Below are 23,261 nucleotides of genomic sequence, written 5' to 3' on the forward strand. Positions count from 1 at the left end.
TCGACAGTTCCATGATGACATGACGGTGACGCCCGGTGTTGTCGCCGCACAGTGATCCCTCACAAGATCGGACGCATCATCGAGGGGAGTCCGACGGACAGACTGGGTCAGATGAAGGTCGGCGACAGGATCTCGGCCGTCAACGGTCGATCCATCATGGAGTTGTCGCACAACGACATCGTGCAGCTCATCAAGGAGGCGGGACACTCTGTGACGCTCACCGTGGTGCCTGAAGACGGTGAGTGTGTGTGTCTGTGTGTGTGTGTGTGTGCATGTGTCTGTGTGTGTGTGTGTGTGTGTGTGTATGTCTGTGGGGGTGTGTGTGCGTGTGTGTGTATATGTCTGTGTGTGTGTGTGTGTGCGCGTGTGTGTGTATATGTGTGTGCGTGTGTGTGTCTGTGTGTGTGTGTGTGTGCGTGTGTGTATGTCTGTGTGTGTGTGTCTGTGTGTGTGTGTGTATGTCTGTGTGTGTGTGTGTGTGTGTGTGTGTGTGCGCGCATGTGTGTGGGGGTGTGTGCATGTGTGTGGGTGTGGGGGTGTGTGTGTGTGTGTATATGTGTGTGTGTGGGGGTGTGTGTGTGTGTGGGGGTGTGCATGTGTCTGTGTCTGTGTGTCTGTGTGTGTGTGTGTGTGTGGGGGGGTGTGTGTGTGTGTATATGTGTGTGTGTGTGTGTGTGTACGTGTGTGTGTGCGTGTGTGTGTATATGTGTGTGTGTGTGTGCCTGTGCCTGTGTGTGTGTGTGTGTGTGTGTGTGTGTGTGTGTGTGTGTGTGTGTGTGTGTGTGTGTGTGTGTGTGTGTGTGTGTGTGTGTGTGTGTGTGTGTGTGTGTGTGTGTGTGTGTGTGTGTGTGTGTGTGTGTGTGTGTGTGTGTGTGTCACCAACTACTCTATTCTCTCCTCACAGACTCGGCTCCTCCTTCTGCCACCAACTCAGCAAAGCAGAGTCCAACAGCACAACACAGAGCTGTCGGCCAGCAGCCGCCCAACTACTATGACAGGTACACACACATATACACATGGACACACACACACACACACACACACACACACACACACACACACACACATATACACTCACACGCATATAAACACACACACACCCATAGACATATATACACACACACATACTCACACACACACAAATGTACACACATGCATACACACACATACACATATATACACTCACAAAAACACACACATGCACGCACACACACACACACATATACACTCACACACACGCGTATACACACACACACACACCCATAGACATATATACACACACATACTCACACACACCCAATCTACACACATGCACACACACACATATACACTCACAAAAACACACACATGCACGCACACACACACACGCACACACACACACACACACGTACACACACATACACCCATAGACATATTTTCACACACATACTCACACACACACACAAATATACACACATGCACACACACACATAAACATATATGAACTCACACATACACACACACACATACACATATATACACACACACACGTACACACACATACACACACACACGTACACACACATAAAAAGACGCACTAACACAAACACGCACTGTTACACACACACAAACATAAACACAAACAGACACACTCACATACAAACACACACATACACAGAGAAACACGCACACATAAACACACAAAAGCACACATACAAACACACACACATATAAAAACAAACACACACACTTAAAAAAACAAACACACACACTTAAACACGCACGCACACATACAAACAGACACACACACCTTGGTCCAGTATTTAATGTCACGGTTGTTCTTGGTTCTGGTCCAGAAACGGGGATCCACAGAAGGACTCGATGGTCCCTTCAGGACTCAAACAGGTGAGTCCGGATCTGCTTCACTGCTCCGGTCTTGAGGCTCAACTGTGGTGTGTCTGGACCTGCAGGGGTGTTTCGTGGTGGAGCTGGAGCGAAGCAACCGAGGCTTCGGCTTCAGCCTCAGAGGAGGGAAGGAATACAACATGGGTCTGTTCATCCTCAGGCTCGCCGAGGACGGACCGGCGCTGAGAGACGGACGCATCCACGTGAGTCCACGCTCCAGAGGTTCAGGTGGAAGAGAGGGATGAGGGGGTAGTCGTAAAGAAGGGAAGGAGGGAGGAAGGTAATAAAGAAGGGAGGAAGGAAGGAGATAGATGGATGCAATTTTATTGATCCCTCTGGAGGTCTGCTGGGGGAAATTGTAGAAGAAAAGGAAAGGAGGGAGGGAGGTAATAAAGAAGGTGGGAAGGAAATGGAGGGAGGGAGGAAGGAGATATAGAAGAAGAAAAGGAAGGAAGAAGGATAATCTTGTAAAAGTCATCTTCTGATAGACAAAGAAGGAAGAAAAGAAAGACGGTAAGAAAGAAAAAATGGCAGCCAGTAATTAGAAAGAAGAAAAGAAAGAGAGACGGAAGGAAAAAAGAAAGAAAGAAGGAAAGGAAGACAAAAGAAAGTAGAAAGATGGACAGACATAAAGCAAGGAAGACAGACAGATGGTAACAAAGAAAGAAAGAAAGAAAGAAAGAAAAAAGAAAGAAAGAAAGAAAGAAAGAAAGATGCACAGTAAGAAAAAAGTAGGAAAGAAAAATTCAGACAGAAGGAAAAAAAGAAGAAAAGAAAGGCCGAAGGTAGTAAAGAAATAAAGAAGGAAAAAAGAAATAAGAAAAGACAAAAGTTAAGAAAGAAAGACAGAACGAAGGAAATAAACACAGAAAGAAAGAAAAACGATAAAGGAGTGAAAGTTGTTTCTGTAAAAACTCTTGTTTGATTAGTCGAGTCTGATTCGATCACTGATTCATTGAGAACATTTGAAACAACCAGACCTGACGAGTCGAGGCAGATCCATCGTTGCTCTGGGATCGACTGATCGTGTCTATCCTGCAGGTTGGCGACCAGATCGTGGAGATCAACGGCGAGGTCACTCAGGGCATCACACACACCCGAGCCATCGAGCTGATCCAGGCCGGAGGACACCGGGTCCACCTGCTGCTCCGGCCCGGCCAGGGTCTGGTCCCGGACCACAGTGAGCAGCCGCCTCCTCCTCCTCCTCCTCTCTCCTCCCCCCTCCTCCTCTCTCCTCCCTCCTCCCTCCTCTCTCCTCCCTCCTCCCTCCTCCTCTCTCCTCCCTCCTCCCTCCTCCCTCCTCCCTCTTCCTCCCTCCTCCTCTCTCCTCTCTCCTCCCTACATCCTTCCTCCCTCCTCCTTCCTCCTCCATCCTCCTCCATCCTCCTCCATCTCGTCCTTTATCTCCTCCTCCCTCCTCCTCCTTCCTCCTCCTTGCTCTCTCCTCCCTCCCTCCCCCCTCCTCCCTCCTCCCTCCTCCTTCCTCCTCCCTCCTCCCTCCTCCATCCTCCTCCATCTCGTCCTTTATCTCCTCCTCCCTCCTCCTCCTTGCTCTCTCCTCCCTCCCTCCCTCCCTCCTCCATCTCCTCCTCCATATCGTCCTTTATCTCCTCATCCCTCCTCCCTCCTCTTCCCTCCTCCTCCCTCCCTCCCTCCCTCCTCCTCCATCTCCATCTCCTCCTCTCTCCCTCCCTCCCTCCCTCCTCCTCCATCTCCATCTCCTCCATATCGTCCTTTATCTCCTCCTCCCTCCCTCCTCTTCCCTCCTCCTCCTCCTCCTCCATCTCCATCTCCTCCTCCCTCCTCCTCTCTCCCTCCCTCCCTCCCTCCCTCCCTCCTCCTCCTCCTCCATCTCCATCTCCTCCTCCATATCTTCCTTTATCTCCTCATCCCTCCTCTCCCCTCCTCCTCCCTTCTCCTCCTCCCTTCCTCCTCTTCCCTTCTCCTCCCTTCCTCCCTCCGTCCCTCCCTCCCTCCTCCTCCATCTCAATCTCTCTCCCTCCCTCCCTTCCTCCTCCTCCATCTCCATCTCCTCCATATCGTCCTTTATCTCCTCCTCCCTCCCTCCTCTTCCCTCCTCCTCCTCCTCCATCTCCATCTCCTCCTCCCTCCTCCTCTCTCCCTCCCTCCCTCCCTCCCTCCTCCTCCTCCTCCATGTCCTCCATATCGTCCTTTATCTCCTCCTCCCTCCCTCCCTCCCTCCTCCCCTCTCCTCCCTCCTCCTCCTCCTCCCTCCTCCTCCTCCTCCTCCTCCGTGCATGCGTGGCCGGCTTCTGTCCATCTTTGCTTCTGCTCTAGTGTGGTTCTCTCTCCTGTAGGTTCAAGTCTCTGCTACTTCACCACAGAGCAGCACTAGAGGCTTCGCTCTCTGGTAACTTCTCTCTTCACTGCTTCACTGACGAGACTCACTCAGGATACAAACGTACAAGAGACACATCAGTGGCTCCACAATATTATTATCAATGTACTTATCGACACTTTCTTAATTGAAATCTAAATTTAAATGTAATTAATTAATTAATAAAAAATGAATCAATCTATTTATTTATTTAATTTTAGTTTTTCAACATTTGAAATGTTAAATTCAACCCTAGAATATTCTGCAGCCACTGATTGACGTCCATACGAAACATTTCAGGGTCGATTCACTGTTTTCACGACAAAAAAACAACCGTATAACACGATCTAAGAAATGATGAGTCATGCATTCAAAAACTTTATTTATAAAGCCCAGAACCTCATGTTCTTCTATCTAGATGGTATTCTTTAGATGGTTTTATTAAATGAATGCGTCTCGACGAGGTGCGACGTCATCCGTCGTGTAAATAAAGTTATTTATTTTGAATGCAACAAATCGTTTGTTTCCCAGATCGTGTTCTTTTTTTTTTTGTCCCAGTCTGGTTGCCATAGAAACATATCTAGATCATATATCTAGCTTTTGTAGTCCGCATCCTGCTTCTGACACCATCTGTCGTGGACAGATTTCTGATCCAAAACATCCCTTTTATCCACGTTCCTCAAACAATTGGCGTCGCCAGTGGGATGGCTCCACACACGGGTGTCAGAAGTAGGATGATTGACAGGTGGTCATAATGCAGCGGCGTTTTTTAATGATTGATTTAATGAAACAAACGTTAGAGTCGCTCGGAGTCAAAGCAGCGACAGATCTGGAGGACGAGCTGCAGAACACACACACACACACACACACACACACACACACACACACACACACACACACACACACACACACACACACACGTGTGGATTCACTGCTTCACTCGCCGTCTTATCTTCTGCTCTCGTGGGGAAATGAAAGATGAAGCAGATCCAGATCCAGATCTTCATCTTCATCATCATCTTCATCTCAACCTTCCAGAGGGAAATTAGAGCCGCTCTCACCGTCTGATCCTTTATTTCTTCTACAGCTCTCCCGGTGCATGCTGGGAAAATAATCTCGCTAAATCAAGAGGATCAAAAGTTGATGTTTTCACGACAGGCTACATTTTATAGTTAATGTTATTATATGTCGTTATTAAAGCAGAAACTTGATAGTAAAAGTTTTTTTTCAGATGATAAATGTTATTTTTTAAACCTTTTTTTGGGCCAAAATCTGCCAATTTTTTTTATTTTTATTATTATTAATGGCCAAAATCTGCCGAAAAATGTTATTATTATTATTTTTAATGACGTTGATATTTCTTATATACATAAAAGTTGGATATTTTGTTGTATTTAAATATGATTGACAAATGAATGAAGAATAATAGCTGATATTTATATTCACTAATACATTTGTTGTTTTTTTCTTATGTTCATCCAGTTAAATGGGAAAATACTATTCCAAAAATGTAAATATAATAAATATATTTATAAATTAATGAAGATTAATAGCTTATATTTTCTCGTAGTTATACAACTTCAAATTATATTAATACCATTTTAATAAAAAATAAAAATCTAATTACAAATGAATGAACACAAAGGCTTGTATTTATATTTACAAATTCATTTTTTTATTCATTTACGCGACCAGAAAGTTGACAAACCTTCTTCAAACTACACAATCAAAGATGTAAAAGTTAAACGTGACTCTGATCCTCTTACCTCTGCTAGTAAACCTGTTCACTGACACTAGACCGTCTCACCTCAGAATGTATCTCGTTCTGCTCTGATTAGAAGGCGTCACATTTTTAGAACCACGGTTACAAAGGTAACCTGAGGATTCTACTTCATGCATGCTCTGCCCTCTACAGGCTGTCGCTATGGCTCACACCATGAGATTAAGTTTCTTCTCTCTACGAACTCCTCTGCTGTGTTTCTGACGGACTGTTCTTCCCACAGGCCTGAAGGACAAAACTAACATGTCGACCTCCAGTTATCCCCGAGTCCCCGAGGGTCCCGCGTCCCCCCTCACCACCCCTGACCTCGCTCCCTCTTCTCCTCAAACCATCGAGTCCTCCTGGAGGGACAGTGCCGGATCCCCGGGGGCGGCTCAGGACTCCAGGTCCAGACTCCAGCCGCTTCCCCAGCAGACCGTGAGCCCGGCCCACCAGACCAGAAAGCAGGGTCGCGGGGACTCGAACCCCACCAGCCCCAAAAGGCTGGAGCAGGTGGAGGGCTCCCAGAGTCCCAGGAAGGTGGTGGGCTACAACGAAGAGAGGAAGGTTTCCAGTCCCAGGAAGAAGACGGACGAGGATCCGGGGATGAAGGAACCTCAAAGTCCGAGACGTCCAGCGGGGCAGCAGCCCGGGACCTCCTCTGCCGAGACCCGGGACTGGAGGTATGATGACGCCCCCTACTGGCAGGACGGCGGGGAGCGGGCCTGGGGCACGGGGGATCGTAGGAAGGGCAAGAAGGAACACGACGCGGCGTCACAGAAACACCACAGGGAGAGGATCGGGTCGGACCCGGACAGCAGCAGCCACCGCAGAGACCAGCACGAGGACGAGACCGGGGCCGACCTGCGGGGGTCCAGCGGCAACCTTCAGGATTACAACTCGGCCGCCAAGAAGGCTCAGATCACGCCGGGTCCCTGGAAGGTCCCCAGCTCGTCTCGGATCCAGTCCCAGGCGGACATCTGACCGGACCCCGGCCGGGCCGGAACCATCACTGTGTCACGAGCGACTGTAGCTTCTCATCATCTTCACCCACTTTGCCTCCAAGTCAGCGTGTCCGTGGACCAGGAAGTGTTTCAACGGACTCCAAGAATCACTGTGATGAAGTCACCGGGGACGCCAACCAGCTTCCAACGCGACCAACGAGCGCCGCACGGCCGTGAACCCTGACCCTTGACACACTCTGACTTGACCTCCTCGACGTCAGTGATTTTTACACTCAGCCTAAAATGTAACTTAGCATCATGCTAGCACGTTCTACGTTTACGCTTCACCGCGTGGTCTACTGTGTTTCTTTGCTGCGTGTGTGTAACCGACTCTATTTTTACGTGAACCGCCGTAGCATCAATTTAACCCGAAGGATTATTTAACGCAGAATAAATAAATATATGATATATAAATATATATATACATCCAAACACTTTAGTTGATTGTCACGTCTTTGCCTTTTTGACGGCGGCGACTCACCATCGTAACGGAAGAAGTAGTTTTTTAAAACGCGACCCTCAATGTGAAAACGGACTCCGTGTAAATATCCGAAGGATTTCGAGTCGCAACTTCGAGTCGATGCAGTTCGTTGCATGTACAGTAGGTGGCACTGGTGCGCTGATGATTAAATACATGTGAGGATTTATGCATTCACTTCATTTCTCTAAATACAAGTTTCTTTTCATAGAGTTTACGATCGATTCTTACATTGATATAAAATAAATAACAAATGATGCTTCGCCGCCGTGATTGGCCGGTTGACAGTAAGCCCCTCCCCCCCGTTTTAAACCCTTAATAACGCGCAGACGCACACGTTGTGAATGCATGAATCTTCTGTGACGCTCCAGCGACACCTAGTGGCTCTTTAATTTATTGTCCTCCCTGTGTCGTGCCGAGTGTTCATGTTGATACCGTGGCCTTGAGTCTTCTGATACAACTGTTAATACGTGTACAGACCTGTAAAGAGTCCACGCAGGGAAAGAATCTTCTGTAAATCCTCTCATTATTTTTTTAAGGGACAAACGTGAGAATATATAACTCGGTGATGAAACATGTGCTCATGATCTTCTGTTGATGCACTGATGAGAAATAAAAGTCAATAAATCTAAAGTATGTCCGTTTATTACATGTATTTATATATGTTTGCAAAACTTTCTGGACATAAGATAGTTTCTTATTAACTACAGGATTAGATATGAATCAGGAATCTACAACTTTTTTAAACAGTTATAAGTATATCAAATAAATATAACACTTTTGTTTCATATGGTGGTAGATTTGTTTCTTTGTTATTCTTTCTTTTTTTTAATGCTTATTTAAAAATATGTTGATTCAATTAAACAAAGTTTTTTCAGTTAATAAAAGACTAAAACTTTTGTATTATTATTGATGCAACTTTTTTAAAATGGAAGCAACTTTTTACTGTTAAATAATAAAGAAACAAATCTACCTCTATGTGTTTAAAGATAACGAACGATGTTATTATTATTATTATTATGATCAAGGATTATGTATCGAACCAAGAAACAATGATCAAAAGGACTCCATTTTAACTTGACACGTCACTGGATTTCTCTGAATACACTTCTTAAGCAAAAGTGTTTTTTAAAAAACATATTATTTATTGTGTTTATTTCTTCTGTTTTTTTTAAATCGTGGTTCGATACATAATGCCTTGTGTGCGACATATCTTGAAGTTATTTCTCAGTTTTTAACCCGGAAACAGAATCTTTATATCTTTATTTCTACTGATAAATACAAATAGTTTATATTTTTTTAATCGTTAAAATGACGACACAACCTGCAGCCCCGCTCCCTCTGGTACGCATGCGCAGTGGAGACGGAGCGCATGCGCAACGGACCGAGTGGACTTGAACATGTCAGTGACGCTCAGTGAAGGAAAGATGCGAAGAGAACATGAAGGTGTGAAGAAGAAGAAGAAGAAGAGAGAGGAGAAGAAAGTGAAGCTTCATCTCCAGCATCACCTGCGGACTTCAACCGTCAACCTCACTCACCTGCTGTTGCTCAACGGCTGCGACAACAAACTGGCAGCGAAAATTCTTCTTCCGGAAAAGAGTTGGTATTTTTTAATGAAACATTTCAAATGTTGACATTTTGTTGTTTTTTAATAATAATTGAATTCAATATTTTATTTATATATATATATATATATATTAAATATATATATTTTTTTTCATTCTTTTCAAACCACCTTAAAAGAGCACAAACCGTATTGATTTTTAATTATTAATGTGACATTAATGCTAATTAATAATTTATATTTCACTGTAAAATATTTTATATTTCAATGACAGTTTTTTTAATTTTCTACTTTTTATGAACTATTTTTAGTCAGGCAATACATTGTGTTTGTTGTTGTTTCACTTAAATAAAATAAAAAATAGAATTATAAAACAATGTGTTTTTTTATTTGTCTCGACATCTCATCAAACAAATGACCATATTGCTTAATTAATATTACGTATTATTGCTTTATTATTATTATGGGGTTTTTTTTGTCAAATTTTTTATTTATATTTAATCTTTATATATTTATGTTTCTATTGAAAACTCAAGTCTATACACTGTGTGACAAATAAAGGAAAATCTTATCTTATAAATATTGTTTTTATGAATCTGTCGAGTCCGACACCTTTTTTTTAAAGAATGAAACAGTTTTTATTACATTTTATTACATTTAAATGGCAAATTTCAACACCAATAAATCGATTTGACAAATAAATATCCCTTAACTGGCCTTTAAACAAATTAAATAGTTTAAAAAAAAAGAGTTTTCTTGGATCAGAACCACGAGTCCGGATACTTCCTCGGACCTTTTGGCTTTGCGACCCGGATCCCAAATCCTGTGGAATGAGTGGTTGATTGAGATGGTTTTGTTGGCGAGGACTCCAGACTCACCGAGTTTAAACACCGAGGACAAGAACGGTCGCGGTGAAGGCGTCGCTGCAGCCGGACTCTGGGCCTTTGCTGTCAGAACCGACCCGTCAAAACCGACAAACACAAAGATCAACTTGAGACGCTTACATTTGTTCTTGTTCAGGAACAATCGGAGACTCTTGGCTCTGCTGAAGGTTTTCTGGGTGCTCGTGGCGTTGGAAGTTTCCATGTTAAGAGACGACCGGCGGTTCATCGCAGACGCTTCTGGAGCGAGAAGGATCAGATGTTCTCATTCCTGCTGGACCTGAGGAAGGACTTTACTCACCTTGTCCGTTGACGGCAGAAGAAAAGACAATCTGAGACTCTGCGGGAGAGAAAGTGTTGATTCTGGAAGAAGATCCAGGAAGAGATCGAACAGAAAACATCTCACCAGGTCTGAAGGTTCTGGCTGGAACATTCTGGAAGAAGAACAGAAGGTCAGAGTGTGAGTGGACAGAAGAAGAGAAGAAGAACAGAAGTGGACAGAAGAAGAGAAGAAGAACAGAAGTGGACAGAAGAAGATAAGAAGAACACTAGAAGAGAAGAACAGAAGTGGACAGAAGAAGAGAAGTGGTCAGAAGAAGAGAAGAACAGAAGTGGTCAGAAGAAGAACAGAAGTGGTCAGAAGAAGAGAAGAAGAACTGAAGTGGACAGAAGAACAGAAGTGGACAGAAGGTCAGAAGAAGAACATAAATGGTCAGAAGAAGAGGAGAAGAACAGCAGTGGTCAGAAGAAGAACATAATTGGTCAGAAAGTCAGAAGAAGAACAGAAGTGGTCAGAACGTCAGAAGAAGAGGAGAAGAACAGAAGTGGTCAGAAGAAGAGAAGAAGTGGTCAGAAAAAGAACAGAAGTGGTCAGAAGAAGAACAGAAGTGGTCAGAAGAAGAGAAGAAGAACTGAAGTGGACAGAAGAAGAGAAGTGGTCAGAAGAGAAAAAGAGAAGAAGAACAGAAGTGGACAGAAGGTCAGAAGAAGAACATAAATGGTCAGAAGAAGAGGAGAAGAACAGCAGTGGTCAGAAGAAGAACATAATTGGTCAGAAGGTCAGAAGAAGAACAGAAGTGGTCAGAACGTCAGAAGAAGAGGAGAAGAACAGAAGTGGTCAGAAGAAGAACATAATTGGTCAGAAGGTCAGAAGAAGAACAGAAGTGGTCAGAACGTCAGAAGAAGAGGAGAAGAACAGAAGTGGTCAGAAGAAGAACAGCAGTGGTCAGAAGGTCAGAAGAACAATCCTCACTCTGCTAGGGGTGAAGACCACGTCCAGCATCGTCCTGCTCTGACCCTGTTGACCTGGAGCAGACGAGTCCAGCGGACGATGGACACCTGCAGATACTTGAGGATCATCCTTCGCTCCAGACAGAGAATTCTGAGTTTGCAGGAAGTAGGAATCTGTTGATCGCTCCGGAAGGGGCGGAGTCAAACTCACGGCTGTCAATCAAAAGTCGACGTTAATCTCCAGCGATGATCAGGAAACAGAAAGAAAAGTCTCACGGTGAGGTGACGGAGGAGGGGGCGGAGCCACAGCGGGCCGCTGCGAGCGGGTGGGATGATTGACAGCTGCTGGAGATCATGAACTTTGAAACATCTCAATCAAATACGTTTAGGAAGTGACTCACCAGGTGAGGCCAGCTTGACTCGTAGACTCTAAAGACACATGAGATGAGCAGAGATGAGAGTCAGCACGAGTCGACATGAGTCAGCACGAGTCGACATGAGTCAGCACGAGTCGACATGAGTCAGCACGAGTCGACATGAGTCAGCACGAGTCGACATGAGTCAGCACGAGTCGACATGAGTCAGCACGAGTCAACATGAGTCAACACGATTCGACATGAGTCAACACATGTCAGCACGAGTCGACATGAGTCAGCACGAGTCAACATGAGTCGACATGAGTCAGCACGAGTCAACATGAGTCGACATGAGTCAACATGAGTCGACATGAGTCAACACATGTCAGCACGAGTCAACATGAGTCAGCACGAGTCGACACATGTCAGCACGAGTGGACATGAGTCAACATGAGTCGACATGAGTCAGCACGAGTCAACATGAGTCGACATGAGTCAACACATGTCAGCACGAGTGGACATGAGTCAACACATGTCAGCACGAGTGGACATGAGTCAGCACGAGTGGACATGAGTCGATATGAGTCAACATGAGTCGACATGAGTCAACACATGTCAGCACGAGTCGACATGAGTCAGCACGAGTCGACATGAGTCAGCACGAGTCAACATGAGTCGATATGAGTCAACATGAGTCGACATGAGTCAACACATGTCAGCACGAGTCGACATGAGTCAGCACGAGTCGACATGAGTCAGCACGAGTCGACATGAGTCAGCACGAGTCGACATGAGTCAGCACGAGTCAACATGAGTCGATATGAGTCAACATGACTCGACATGAGTCACCACATGTCAGCACGAGTCGACATGAGTCAGCACGAGTCGACATGAGTCAGCACGAGTCAACATGAGTCGATATGAGTCAACATGAGTCGACATGAGTCAACACATGTCAGTACGAGTCGACATGAGTCAGCACGAGTCGACATGAGTCAGCACGAGTCAGCACGAGTCAGCACGAGTCGACACGAGTCAGCACGAGTCAACATGAGTCGACATGAGTCAACACAAGTCGACACGAGTCAGCACGAGTCAGCACTAGTCGACATGAGTCAGCACGAGTCAACATGTGTCGACATGAGTCAACACACGTCAGCACGAGTGGACGTGAGTCAGCACGAGTCAACATAAGTCGACATGAGTCAACACATGTCAGCACGAGTCAACACATGTCAGCACGAGTCAACATGAGTCGACATGAGTCAACACATGTCAGCACGAGTCAACACATGTCAGCACGAGTCAACATGAGTCGACATGAGTCAACACATGTCAGCACGAGTGGACACGAGTCAGCACGAGTCAACACATGTCAGCACGAGTCAACATGAGTCGACATGAGTCAACACAAGTCGACATGAGTCAGCACGAGTCAGCACGAGTCAGCACGAGTCGACACGAGTCAGCACGAGTCAACATGAGTCGACATGAGTCAACACAAGTCGACACGAGTCAGCACGAGTCAGCACTAGTCGACATGAGTCAGCACGAGTCAACATGTGTCGACATGAGTCAACACACGTCAGCACGAGTGGACATGAGTCAGCACGAGTCAACATAAGTCGACATGAGTCAACACATGTCAGCACGAGTCAACACATGTCAGCACGAGTCAACATGAGTCGACATGAGTCAACACATGTCAGCACGAGTCAACACATGTCAGCACGAGTCAACATGAGTCGACATGAGTCAACACATGTCAGCACGAGTGGACACGAGTCAGCACGAGTCAACACATGTCAGCACGAGTCAACATGAGTCGACATGAGTCAACACAAGTCGACACGAGTCAGCACGAGTCAGCACTAGTCGACATGAGTCAGCACGAGTCAACATGTGTCGACATGAGTCAACACACGTCAGCACGAGTGGACGTGAGTCAGCACGAGTCAACATAAGTCGACATGAGTCAACACATGTCAGCACGAGTCAACACATGTCAGCACGAGTCAACATGAGTCGACATGAGTCAACACATGTCAGCACGAGTCAACACATGTCAGCACGAGTCAACATGAGTCGACATGAGTCAACACATGTCAGCACGAGTGGACACGAGTCAGCACGAGTCAACACATGTCAGCACGAGTCAACATGAGTCGACATGAGTCAACACAAGTCGACATGAGTCAGCACGAGTCAGCACGAGTCAGCACGAGTCGACACGAGTCAGCACGAGTCAACATGAGTCGACATGAGTCAACACAAGTCGACACGAGTCAGCACGAGTCAGCACTAGTCGACATGAGTCAGCACGAGTCAACATGTGTCGACATGAGTCAACACACGTCAGCACGAGTGGACATGAGTCAGCACGAGTCAACATAAGTCGACATGAGTCAACACATGTCAGCACGAGTCAACACATGTCAGCACGAGTCAACATGAGTCGACATGAGTCAACACATGTCAGCACGAGTCAACACATGTCAGCACGAGTCAACATGAGTCGACATGAGTCAACACATGTCAGCACGAGTGGACACGAGTCAGCACGAGTCAACACATGTCAGCACGAGTCAACATGAGTCGACATGAGTCAACACAAGTCGACATGAGTCAACACGATTCGACACGAGTCGACACGAGTCGACATGAGTCAACACGATTCGACACGAGTCGACACGAGTCGACATGAGTCAACACGATTCGACACGAGTCAGAACGAGTCAACATGTGTCGACACGAGTCAACATGTGTCGACACGAGTCAACATGTGTCGACACGAGTCAACATGTGTCGACACGAGTCAACATGTGTCAACACGAGTCAACATGTGTCAACACGAGTCAACATGTGTCAACATGTGTCGACACGATTCGACACGAGTCGACACGAGTCGACACGAGTCGACACGAGTCAGCACTCTCACCTTACTCCTGGTCCATGACGCACTCTCAGGCCGGCAGGAGGACAAGGATCCAGACCACTCTGAAGATGATCCTACTCTGTCCAGATTAACGTAACCAGAGTCTTGTTGATGTGAAGATGAATTATTTACTGATCCATGAATGAAGTCATCTGGAAATATGTTCACATGGATTATTGTTATAGTTATTATAGTGAAGATGATGAAGATGAAGATGATGATGAAGATGAAGATGATGAAGATGATGAAGATGAAGAAGATGGAGATGATGATGAAGATGATGATGATGATGATGATGAAGATGAAGGTGATGATGATGAAAATGAAGATGAAGGTGATGATGATGAAGATGAAGGTGATGATGATGAAGATGACGATGACGAGAAAGATGAAGATGATGATGATTATGATGATGATGATGATGATGAAGATGACGAGAAAGATAAAGATGATGATGAAGATGAAGATGATGATGATTATGATGATGATGATGATGAAGATGATGATGATGATGATGATGATTATGATGATGATGAAGATGATGATGATGATGATGATGATGATGATGACGATGACACTCACCTGAATGCTGAGCCAGGACAAAAGACTCAGGTGTTCTGTCAGGGAGGGGGGGCACAGGTGAGGGAGGAGCACCTGGAGATGAAGGTGATGATGAAGATGATGAAGATGAAGAAGATGGAGATGATGATGAAGATGATGATGATGATGATGATGAAGGTGATGATGATGAAAATGAAGATGATGAAGATGAAGAAGATGATGATGATGATGATGATGAAGATGAAGGCGATGAAGATGAAGGTGATGATGATGATGAAGATGAAGATGACGAGAAAGATGAAGATGAAGATGATGATGAAGATGATGATGATGATGATGATGATGATGATGATGATGATGATGATGATGATGATGACGATGACACTCACCTGAATGCTGAGCCAGGACAAAAGACTCAGGTGTTCTGTCAAGGAGGGGGGGCACAGGTGAGGGAGGAGCACCTGGAGATGAAGTTCATTCATTCATGCTGGTCGACAAAGGAATGTGGGCGGAGCTTAATCACCTGCTGTGACGTCACAGAGTGAAATATGAAGAGACAGGTTTTGACCCGGAGCAGCGTCGCCTGCTGGAGGAACATGGAACAACACTTTAGATGAACTGTCAATCAACTGTCAGGTGAGGTTTGAAGGACAACCTTCAGCCAGGATGTAGGACTCGGGGGTTCTCTCGGGTAGAGGAGGAGGAGCTCCTTCATCGTCCACATCTGTGGAGAACATTGGACAATCATCCCGGGTCAGAGGGTCCGACAGGTGCTGCTCAACTGTGCCGAGCAGCTCCAGGTGGATCTCAGGAACCCCACACTGACCCTCAGGGGGGTCAAAGTATGGATCCTCCACCATGAAGACTGAAGGCTCCAGGTCTGACTCAGAGGCGCCCGGGGTCTGCTGCGTGATGACATCATCATCATCATCATCATCTAAAGGAGCAGGAGAAGGTACGTGTTGTTCCTCCTCGTCCTCCTGGTTCTGAAGGTCCAAATATAACATCAGTGATCTGTTCATGGACCGGATCCTCTCTTGTCTCCTCACCTCATGCTCCACATATCTTCTGAAGAGCAGCCGGACAGCCTCGTGCACCAAAATGTACTGTTCCTGTGACGACACAACTCAGAGCCTCAGTCCAGAACATCAGAACCTCAGAACCTCAGAACCTCAGAACCTCAGAACCTCAGAACCTCAGAACCTCAGAACCTCAGAACTACAAAACATCAGAACAAAATAACCTAGTAATATATATGTAAATAACATAGTGCAGAAACTTAGAGCCTCAGTCCAGAACCTCAGGCCAGAACCTCAGAACATCACAACTACAGAACATCAGAACCTCAGTCCAGAACCTCATTCCAGACCCTCAGAACCTTAGAACCTCCTAACCTCAGAACCTCAGTCCAGAACCTCAGAACTACAGAACATCAGAACCTCAGAACCTCAGAACCTCAGAACCCCAGAACCTCAGAACATCAGAACATCAGAACATCAGAACAAAAGAACAAAAGAACATCAGAACAAAATAACATCAGAACATCAGAACATCAGAACAAAAGAACAAAAGAACATCAGAACAAAAGAACCTCAGTGCAGAAACTTAGAGCCTCAGTCCAGAACCTCAGGCCAGAACCTCAGAACATCACAACTACAAAACCTCAGAACCTCATTCCAGACCCTCAGAACCTTAGAACCTCCTAACCTCAGAACCTCAGTCCAGAACCTCAGAACTACAGAACATCAGAACCTCAGAACCTCAGAACCTCAGAACCTCAGAACCTCAGAACATCAGAACATCAGAGCATCCGAACAAAATAACATCAGAACATCAGAACATCCGAACAAAAGAACATCAGAACAAAATAACATCAGAACATCAGAACATCAGAACAAAATAACATCAGAACATCAGAACATCAGAACAAAAGAACAAAAGAACATCAGAACAAAAGAACCTCAGTGCAGAAACTTAGAGCCTCAGTCCAGAACCTCAGAACCTTAGAACCTCCTAACCTCAGAACATCAGAACAAAAGAACATCAGAACATCAGAACATCAGAACAAAATAACATCAGAACATCAGAACATCAGAACATCAGAACATCAGAACCTCAGAACCTCAGAACATCCAAACAAAAGAACATCAGAACAAAATAACACCAGAACCTCGGAACCTTAGTGCAGAACCTCAGTCCAGAACCCCAGAACATCAGACCCTCAGTCCAGACCCTCAGAACATCAGAACCTCAGAACCACAATACCTCAGTCCAGAACATCAGAACCTCAGAACCTCAGAACTACAAAACATCAGAACAAAATAACCTAGTAATATATATGTAAATAACATAGTGCAGAAACTTAGAGCCTCAGTCCAGAACCTCAGGCCAGAACCTCAGAACCTCAGTCCAGAACCAAAGAACATCATTCCAGAACATCAGAACATCAGAACAAAAGAACATCAGAACAAAAGAACCTAGTAATATATATGTAAATAACATAGTGCAGAAACTTAGAGCCTCAGTCCAGAACCTCAGGCCAGAACCTCAGAACATCACAACTACAGAACATCAGAACCTCAGTCCAGAACCTCAGAACCTCAGTCCAGAACCTCAGAACTACAGAACATCAGAACCTCAGAACCTCAGAACCTCAGAACATCAGAACATCAGAACATCAGAGCATCCGAACGAAATAACATCAGAACATCAGAACATCCGAACAAAATAACATCAGAACATCAGAACATCCGAACAAAAGAACATCAGAACAAAATAACATCAGAACATCAGAACAAAAGAACAAAAGAACATCAGAACAAAAGAACCTCAGTGCAGAAACCTAGAGCCTCAGTCCAGAACCTCAGGCCAGAACCTCAGAACATCACAACTACAGAACATCAGAACCTCAGTCCAGAACCTCAGAACCTCAGTCCAGACCCTCAGAACCTTAGAACCTCCTAACCTCAGAACATCAGAACATCAGAACAAAAGAACATCAGAACATCAGAACATCAGAACATCAGAACATCAGAACAAAATAATATCAGAACATCAGAACATCAGAACACCAGAACCTCAGAACCTCAGAACCTCAGAACATCCAAACAAAAGAACATCAGAACATCAGAACAAAAGAACATCAGAACATCAGAACAAAAGAACATCAGAACAAAAGAACACCAGAACCTCGGAACCTTAGTGCAGAACCTCAGTCCAGAACCCCAGAACAGCAGACCCTCAGTCCAGACCCTCAGAACATCAGAACCTCAGAACCACAATACCTCAGTCCAGAACATCAGAACATCAGAACCTCAGAACCTCAGTCCAGAACCTAGGAACCTCCGTCTACCTTGGTCTGGACCAGCGACTGCCTCTGAGTCCTCATCTGATGGACCAGGCTGTAGATGTTGAAGTCTGGAGGAATCATCTGAGGACAAATCACAGTCAGTCTGAGGAAGTCAATCAGTGACATCAGGATAAACATTGAACATTTTTTATTAAAATTTGTTTGTTTTTTACGCATTTGTTTCATTTTTCAATCAAATATTTCAAAGTTTAAAAATACATTTCAATTAAATAAAATCAAGTTTGAAGAAGCTTTGAATCTTCTGATGTCACTGATTGACTTCCTTAAATCTCTTAAAGGTGAAGCAACATCTATTGAAATGACTCCATCGCCGTGTTAATGGCTACATTTAAAAATTCAACGTGAATTTGGTTCAAACACATCATTGAATCGAAGAAAAGTCTTTGGAGACTTCAAGAGTTCTGACCTGGTTCTTGAGCAGGTTCCAGGTGTAGTCGATGGCACACAGAACTCCGGTCCGTCCACATCCGGCGCTGAAACAACAGCAACAGGTTCTCTGAGAGGGTCGAGCGTGAGAACGTGTTCTAGAGCAGGAAACCTGAGGAGTCTTCTCGAGATCAAACTTCCTGTCGTTCATCTTCGCTTCTTCTATCGTTCTTTTTTATTTATTTCTTATCTTCATGGTTTTTCTTTTTACTCACTTGTTCATTATATTTCTTTAAAAAAAACAAAAAACTCTTTATTTTATTTATAATTATGTTTGTATTTGTGTTTCATACCAATCATTTTTTTATTTAAAAAAGAAAATATTTAATTTTTTTATTTCTTTTTTTTCTGTGTGTATTTTGTCTTTTGAATATTAAAGTTGTGTTTTACACCTTTACCTTTTCTCTTATATTTATTTATCTTATATTTTAAATTATTAATTATGTTCTTCTTACTAACATTCTTTTTTTTTAATTATCTTTATAGTTTTTCTTTTTACTAACATGTTCATTATATTTCTTTAAAAAAAAATTCTATTAGAATAAATAACTTATTATTTTATTTATAATTATGTTCGTATTTGTATTTTTACTAACATACTTTATTTATTTATTTATTTATTATCTTTATAGTTTTTTTTAATTTATTTCACTAACATGTTCGTTTTAATTATTTTAAATTATTTTTTTATTGTGTGTTATTTATTTAATTTTGAAGATTAAGATGTGGTTGTTTTTTTTAAATGTTTTTTCTTATATTATAAATGATATTTATGTTCTTCATTCTAACTTGTTTATATTAAATGTTATTTTAATAATTTAAATTAAAACATCCCATTATATCATATTATAACAAATAAATTGTTTTCTAAGTGTTTGTACTTTTTGTTTTAGATTTTCAACATATTCTGATCATAACATTATGTTCTTGTTATTATTGTTCGCACATGTTCTTCTTCTTCATGTGGTGAACGAGGTCACGAGGTCACATGGTGAGCGAGGTCACAAGGTCACGAGGTCACGCACCTGCAGTGGACGCAGAGGGGAACGTGGTCATGTGCCTGGTAGGAGCGCATCTCCTGGATCAGGTCCAGGATGGCGGGCACGGAGTCGGGGATGCCGTGGTCCGGCCACTTGAGGTAGTGGAGCTGCTTCAGCGTGCGGCTGCGCTGGAGACAAAACCGTGAGTCGCTTCTTCTTCTTCTGTGGTTCCTGCTGGAGTCACTCACCTTGTTGTAGGTCAGTCGCAGCGTCCTGGTCACGTACTCGCCTCGGTTCTGCTCCGAGTCCTGATCATCAATAATGATAATGATCAATAAACGTTCAGTCGAGGCAGCAGGAAGTGGAAGAAAGACTCACACACGACACTGTGAAGGCCTTACACACCAGCGGCGGATCGTCCGGCAGTGGCCAGTACCGCTCGCACTTTTTCTGCGGGAAAGTCATTTTTATTCAATTATTTCTATACAAAAATAAATGAAATAATCGAATATTAATCCATTTTATTTTACACACAGAGTTTAAAGTTCAAATCATTCATAAATATATATTTTTAATTCAATATTTTATTAATTATTAGCCTTTTAAATTCAATATAGAAACGCTGGTAGAATCTTACCAGACCGATCCAATCGAGCACCGAGCCGCTCGCTCTCACTTTTGAAGTCAAACTAACATTAGTCGTAAAAAAGTTTCAGCGATTTTAGAATCCGACGCATTTAATTGACGCACGTCTACGTCGTCACGTGATCGTCTGCGCGTCACCTGATTGGCTGAAGGTTCGATCGAGTAGCTCGGTGCTCGACTGGTTCTGTCTGGTGACTCTATTATAGCAAGTGAATTTAAATCCTTACGAATTAAAATATACTGAATTCAGAAAATTTATATTTGAATTAATGGATTTACAATATTAAACTCTACGTGCAAAATTTTTCATTTACGAAAAATTACACATTTTACATGTAATTATATATATATATGACAAAAATAATTGATTGAATATTCCGATGACTCTGATAAACTTAAATACGACACTGACTCACACAGAGAACAATGAGATCAAACGAGGAAGTACCAGCTCCGACCCAAACAGGAAGTTTCGGTCAAGATCATGTGTTTGTGTGTGTGTGTGTGTGTGTGCGTGTGTGTGTGTGTGTGTGTGTGTGTGCGTGCGTGCGTGCGTGTGTGTGTGTGCGTGTGCGTGTGCGTGTGCGCGTGTGCGTGTGTGCGTGCGTGTGCGTGTGCGCGTGTGCGTGTTGCGTGTTGCGTGTGTGTGTGTGTGTGTGAGTGCGTGTGCGTGTGTGCGTGCGTGTTGCGTGTGTGTGTGTGTGTGTGTGAGTGCGTGTGCGTGTGTGCGTGCGTGTTGCGTGTGTGTGTGTGTGTGTGTGTGTGCGTGTTGCGTGTTGCGTGTGTGTGTGTGTGTGTGTGTGTGTGAGTGCGTGTGCGTGTGTGCGTGCGTGTTGCGTGTGTGTGTGTGTGAGTGCGTGTGCGTGTGTGCGTGCGTGTTGCGTGTGTGTGTGTGAGTGCGTGTGCGTGTGTGCGTGCGTGTTGCGTGTGTGTGTGCGTGTGTGTGTGTGTGTGTGTGTGTGTGCGTGTTGCGTGTGTGTGTGTGTGTGTGTGTGTGTGTGTGTGTGTGTTACCTTCCCCATCTCAAATTCCAGACAGGCCATCACCACCACCTACAAATTCAATAATTATTTAATATTAAATAAACTTTATTTAAAGCTCACGTGTGACACTGTTACGTAAGCATCTTGACGACGCTTCGGTTCAAAGGTCACCTGAACGTCGAACTCCCAGATCATCCTCAGGAAGTCCACGAGCGTGTGTGCGAGCGGACCCTGCGTGGCGATGTAGGCCGGCGAGCCGCTCGCGCCCTGAAACACGTCGGAAGCGTCGGAAAACGTGGAGGGCGCCCCCTAGTGTCGGTCTCACCTGGATGAAGCTGGCGTTGATGTAGTCCTTGTCGGCGCCGGAGGTGACGAGGGATAGAATCACTCGGCTGTGGTCGTCTGGACGAAGAGTTGGATTTCATTTGACCGTCAATCACTCACAGGATTCGACGGACGTGTGTGTGGTCGTCATGACGACGTCACGTCAACAGACTTACAGGGCATGATGTCCTTGTATCGGTTCTTCTTGACGTTCTCCTGGTTCTCGGCCGACTGGGTCGGGAACGTCTTGTCGGTTCGATACTTGGTGGACTGATGCTTCAGCCTCTGGAACGATCATGTGTGCGGCGTCATTAGTTTACCATTCATAAAGAAAATGTGGATTTTATTTTGAAAAGAAAACGGATTTTATTTTGAAAAGAAAATGGATTTTTCTCAGAAGTCACATTAGCCAGTGACTCTTGGAACAAAGTATTTTTGTTTCAGTCTCTTTCACTCAGAAAAACAAGTCTGTAAACTGGCAAAAATAACTACACAAACTCTATATTATCGTGTTTTATTGTCATGTTTTTCTTTTGTTTCCATTCTATTTCAATCCCCGGGTCAGTGGACCTTTTATTTATTGAGCATTTCATGAGATACTTGTTTATTGTTTATAAGATTGTGTACTATTATTGTCGTTGTGTTAGCCTTGTGTATATTTATTCAAAATAAACAAAGATATAAGTGTTTTTGCCATTTGCTTGGCTAGAGCTAGCACTGTTAGCCACTTGCTTAGCTAGAACGTTTAGCATTAAGCTAGCACGTTTAGCATTAAGCTAGAACATTTAGCATTTTATTTAAAAAGGACTTTGAAATAAACGCAATTGAACCAAATGTATTTGAAGCTACATTACGAGGTTTGAACGACTCGATCTAACGATCAATTAATCATACGTTTGTATTTCTGTGATGTCACTTTACAACATTTGCAACTAAAATAAGTAGAAATTAGGATTTTTAGTTAATAACTACACGTGAGATTTAATTTTAATAAGTATCACGGACGTCTTTGAATTAAATCCGTAAACATTTTGTGGCAAAAAAGGTAATATTTAATCTTATAAATCATAATATTTAAGGACATTTTGTGGTTCACGACATGTTTTAAATACGTTCGGACACATTTGCAGGAGCTCGTGTGGCGAGAACTCAACGTAGTTTGAACCCTCGACTCACGCGTGACCGACTCAACGTGACTCGACCTCCTGAACTGGACTCACTGGACCAGCAGGTGTCACGAGGACGTCCTTCAACGTCTCGATCCTGGTCTCTGAAGGTCCTTAAGACTCCACGTCTGGCCTCCATTCAAACTCCAGACTCACCTGAAACTCTTCAGAGATGCCGCCGGTCTCGTCCTCCGCTTCCCGTCCCTGCAGCTGCTCCAGGAGGCCCCTCAGGGTCCCGGCCTGGCGCTCCATGTGGGCCCGACTCTCCGAGGACATGGTCAGGACCGGGACGTCTCCATGAAGACGGATCAGAAGCTGCGATGGTGGGTTTCTGCTGCAGTGGCTCAGCAGCAGAATCAGGAACTCTGCAGAGAGGA

At 44.3% G+C, this 23,261-nt stretch overlaps 2 protein-coding genes across 10 annotated transcripts in view; one reads left to right on the top strand and one right to left on the bottom strand.

The window, feature by feature from the left end:
- Positions 1–8,096, top strand: part of LOC148059051 (membrane-associated guanylate kinase, WW and PDZ domain-containing protein 3-like) — a 96,882-nt gene extending 88,786 nt beyond the window's left edge. Inside the window, exons 16-21 of one of the 2 annotated variants that reach the window (XM_087782002.1) lie at positions 53–238; positions 905–998; positions 1,836–1,884; positions 1,950–2,087; positions 2,926–3,064; positions 4,203–5,548. In XM_087782002.1, the coding sequence (XP_087638128.1) occupies positions 53–238; positions 905–998; positions 1,836–1,884; positions 1,950–2,087; positions 2,926–3,064; positions 4,203–4,240 (644 nt within the window). In that variant the 3' untranslated portion in view covers positions 4,241–5,548. Of the gene's footprint in view, positions 1–52; positions 239–904; positions 999–1,835; positions 1,885–1,949; positions 2,088–2,925; positions 3,065–4,202; positions 5,549–6,225 lie in introns of those variants that run through there. The other variant, XM_087782001.1, reaches the window with a different exon arrangement.
- A 1,554-nt stretch (positions 8,097–9,650) lies between these two features.
- ptpn22 (protein tyrosine phosphatase non-receptor type 22) lies at positions 9,651–23,261 on the bottom strand. Of its 8 annotated transcripts, none has more exons than XM_087782011.1 (24): positions 23,041–23,261; positions 21,895–22,003; positions 21,720–21,796; positions 21,566–21,661; positions 21,425–21,463; positions 20,145–20,216; positions 20,015–20,074; positions 19,812–19,954; positions 18,767–18,833; positions 18,343–18,420; positions 16,040–16,102; positions 15,817–15,976; positions 15,646–15,714; positions 15,514–15,573; positions 15,380–15,451; positions 15,012–15,083; positions 14,433–14,581; positions 11,540–11,567; positions 11,415–11,483; positions 11,161–11,351; positions 10,210–10,342; positions 10,032–10,148; positions 9,906–9,974; positions 9,651–9,850 (listed from the first exon to the last, which is right to left on the bottom strand). In XM_087782011.1, the coding sequence occupies exons 1-24, from the start codon at positions 23,158–23,160 to the stop codon at positions 9,789–9,791; spliced, it is 2,175 nt and encodes a 724-aa protein (XP_087638137.1). In that variant the 5' UTR covers positions 23,161–23,261; the 3' UTR covers positions 9,651–9,788. The 8 variants fall into 8 exon arrangements, with proteins under 8 accessions (XP_087638137.1, XP_087638136.1, XP_087638134.1 ...); XM_087782010.1 differs by having other exon boundaries at positions 15,514–15,576; XM_087782008.1 differs by having other exon boundaries at positions 15,772–15,976.

Source organism: Callionymus lyra, chromosome 19, assembly GCF_982586985.1.
Source record: "Callionymus lyra chromosome 19, fCalLyr1.hap1.1, whole genome shotgun sequence".
In the NCBI taxonomy this organism is placed as follows: Eukaryota; Metazoa; Chordata; class Actinopteri; order Syngnathiformes; family Callionymidae; genus Callionymus; species Callionymus lyra.

Bases quoted from the DNA above. Each gene is read 5' to 3' on its own strand.
- ptpn22 (XM_087782003.1), bottom strand. From the start codon at position 23,160: ATGTCCTCGGAGAGTCGGGCCCACATGGAGCGCCAGGCCGGGACCCTG. The intron at 21,797-21,894 runs GTAAGTCTGTTG...CTCTTCGTCCAG, and splicing joins ATACAAGGACATCATGCCCT to ACGACCACAGCCGAGTGATT. The intron at 21,464-21,565 runs GTGACCTTTGAA...TTGAATTTGTAG, and splicing joins TCTGGGAGTTCGACGTTCAG to GTGGTGGTGATGGCCTGTCT.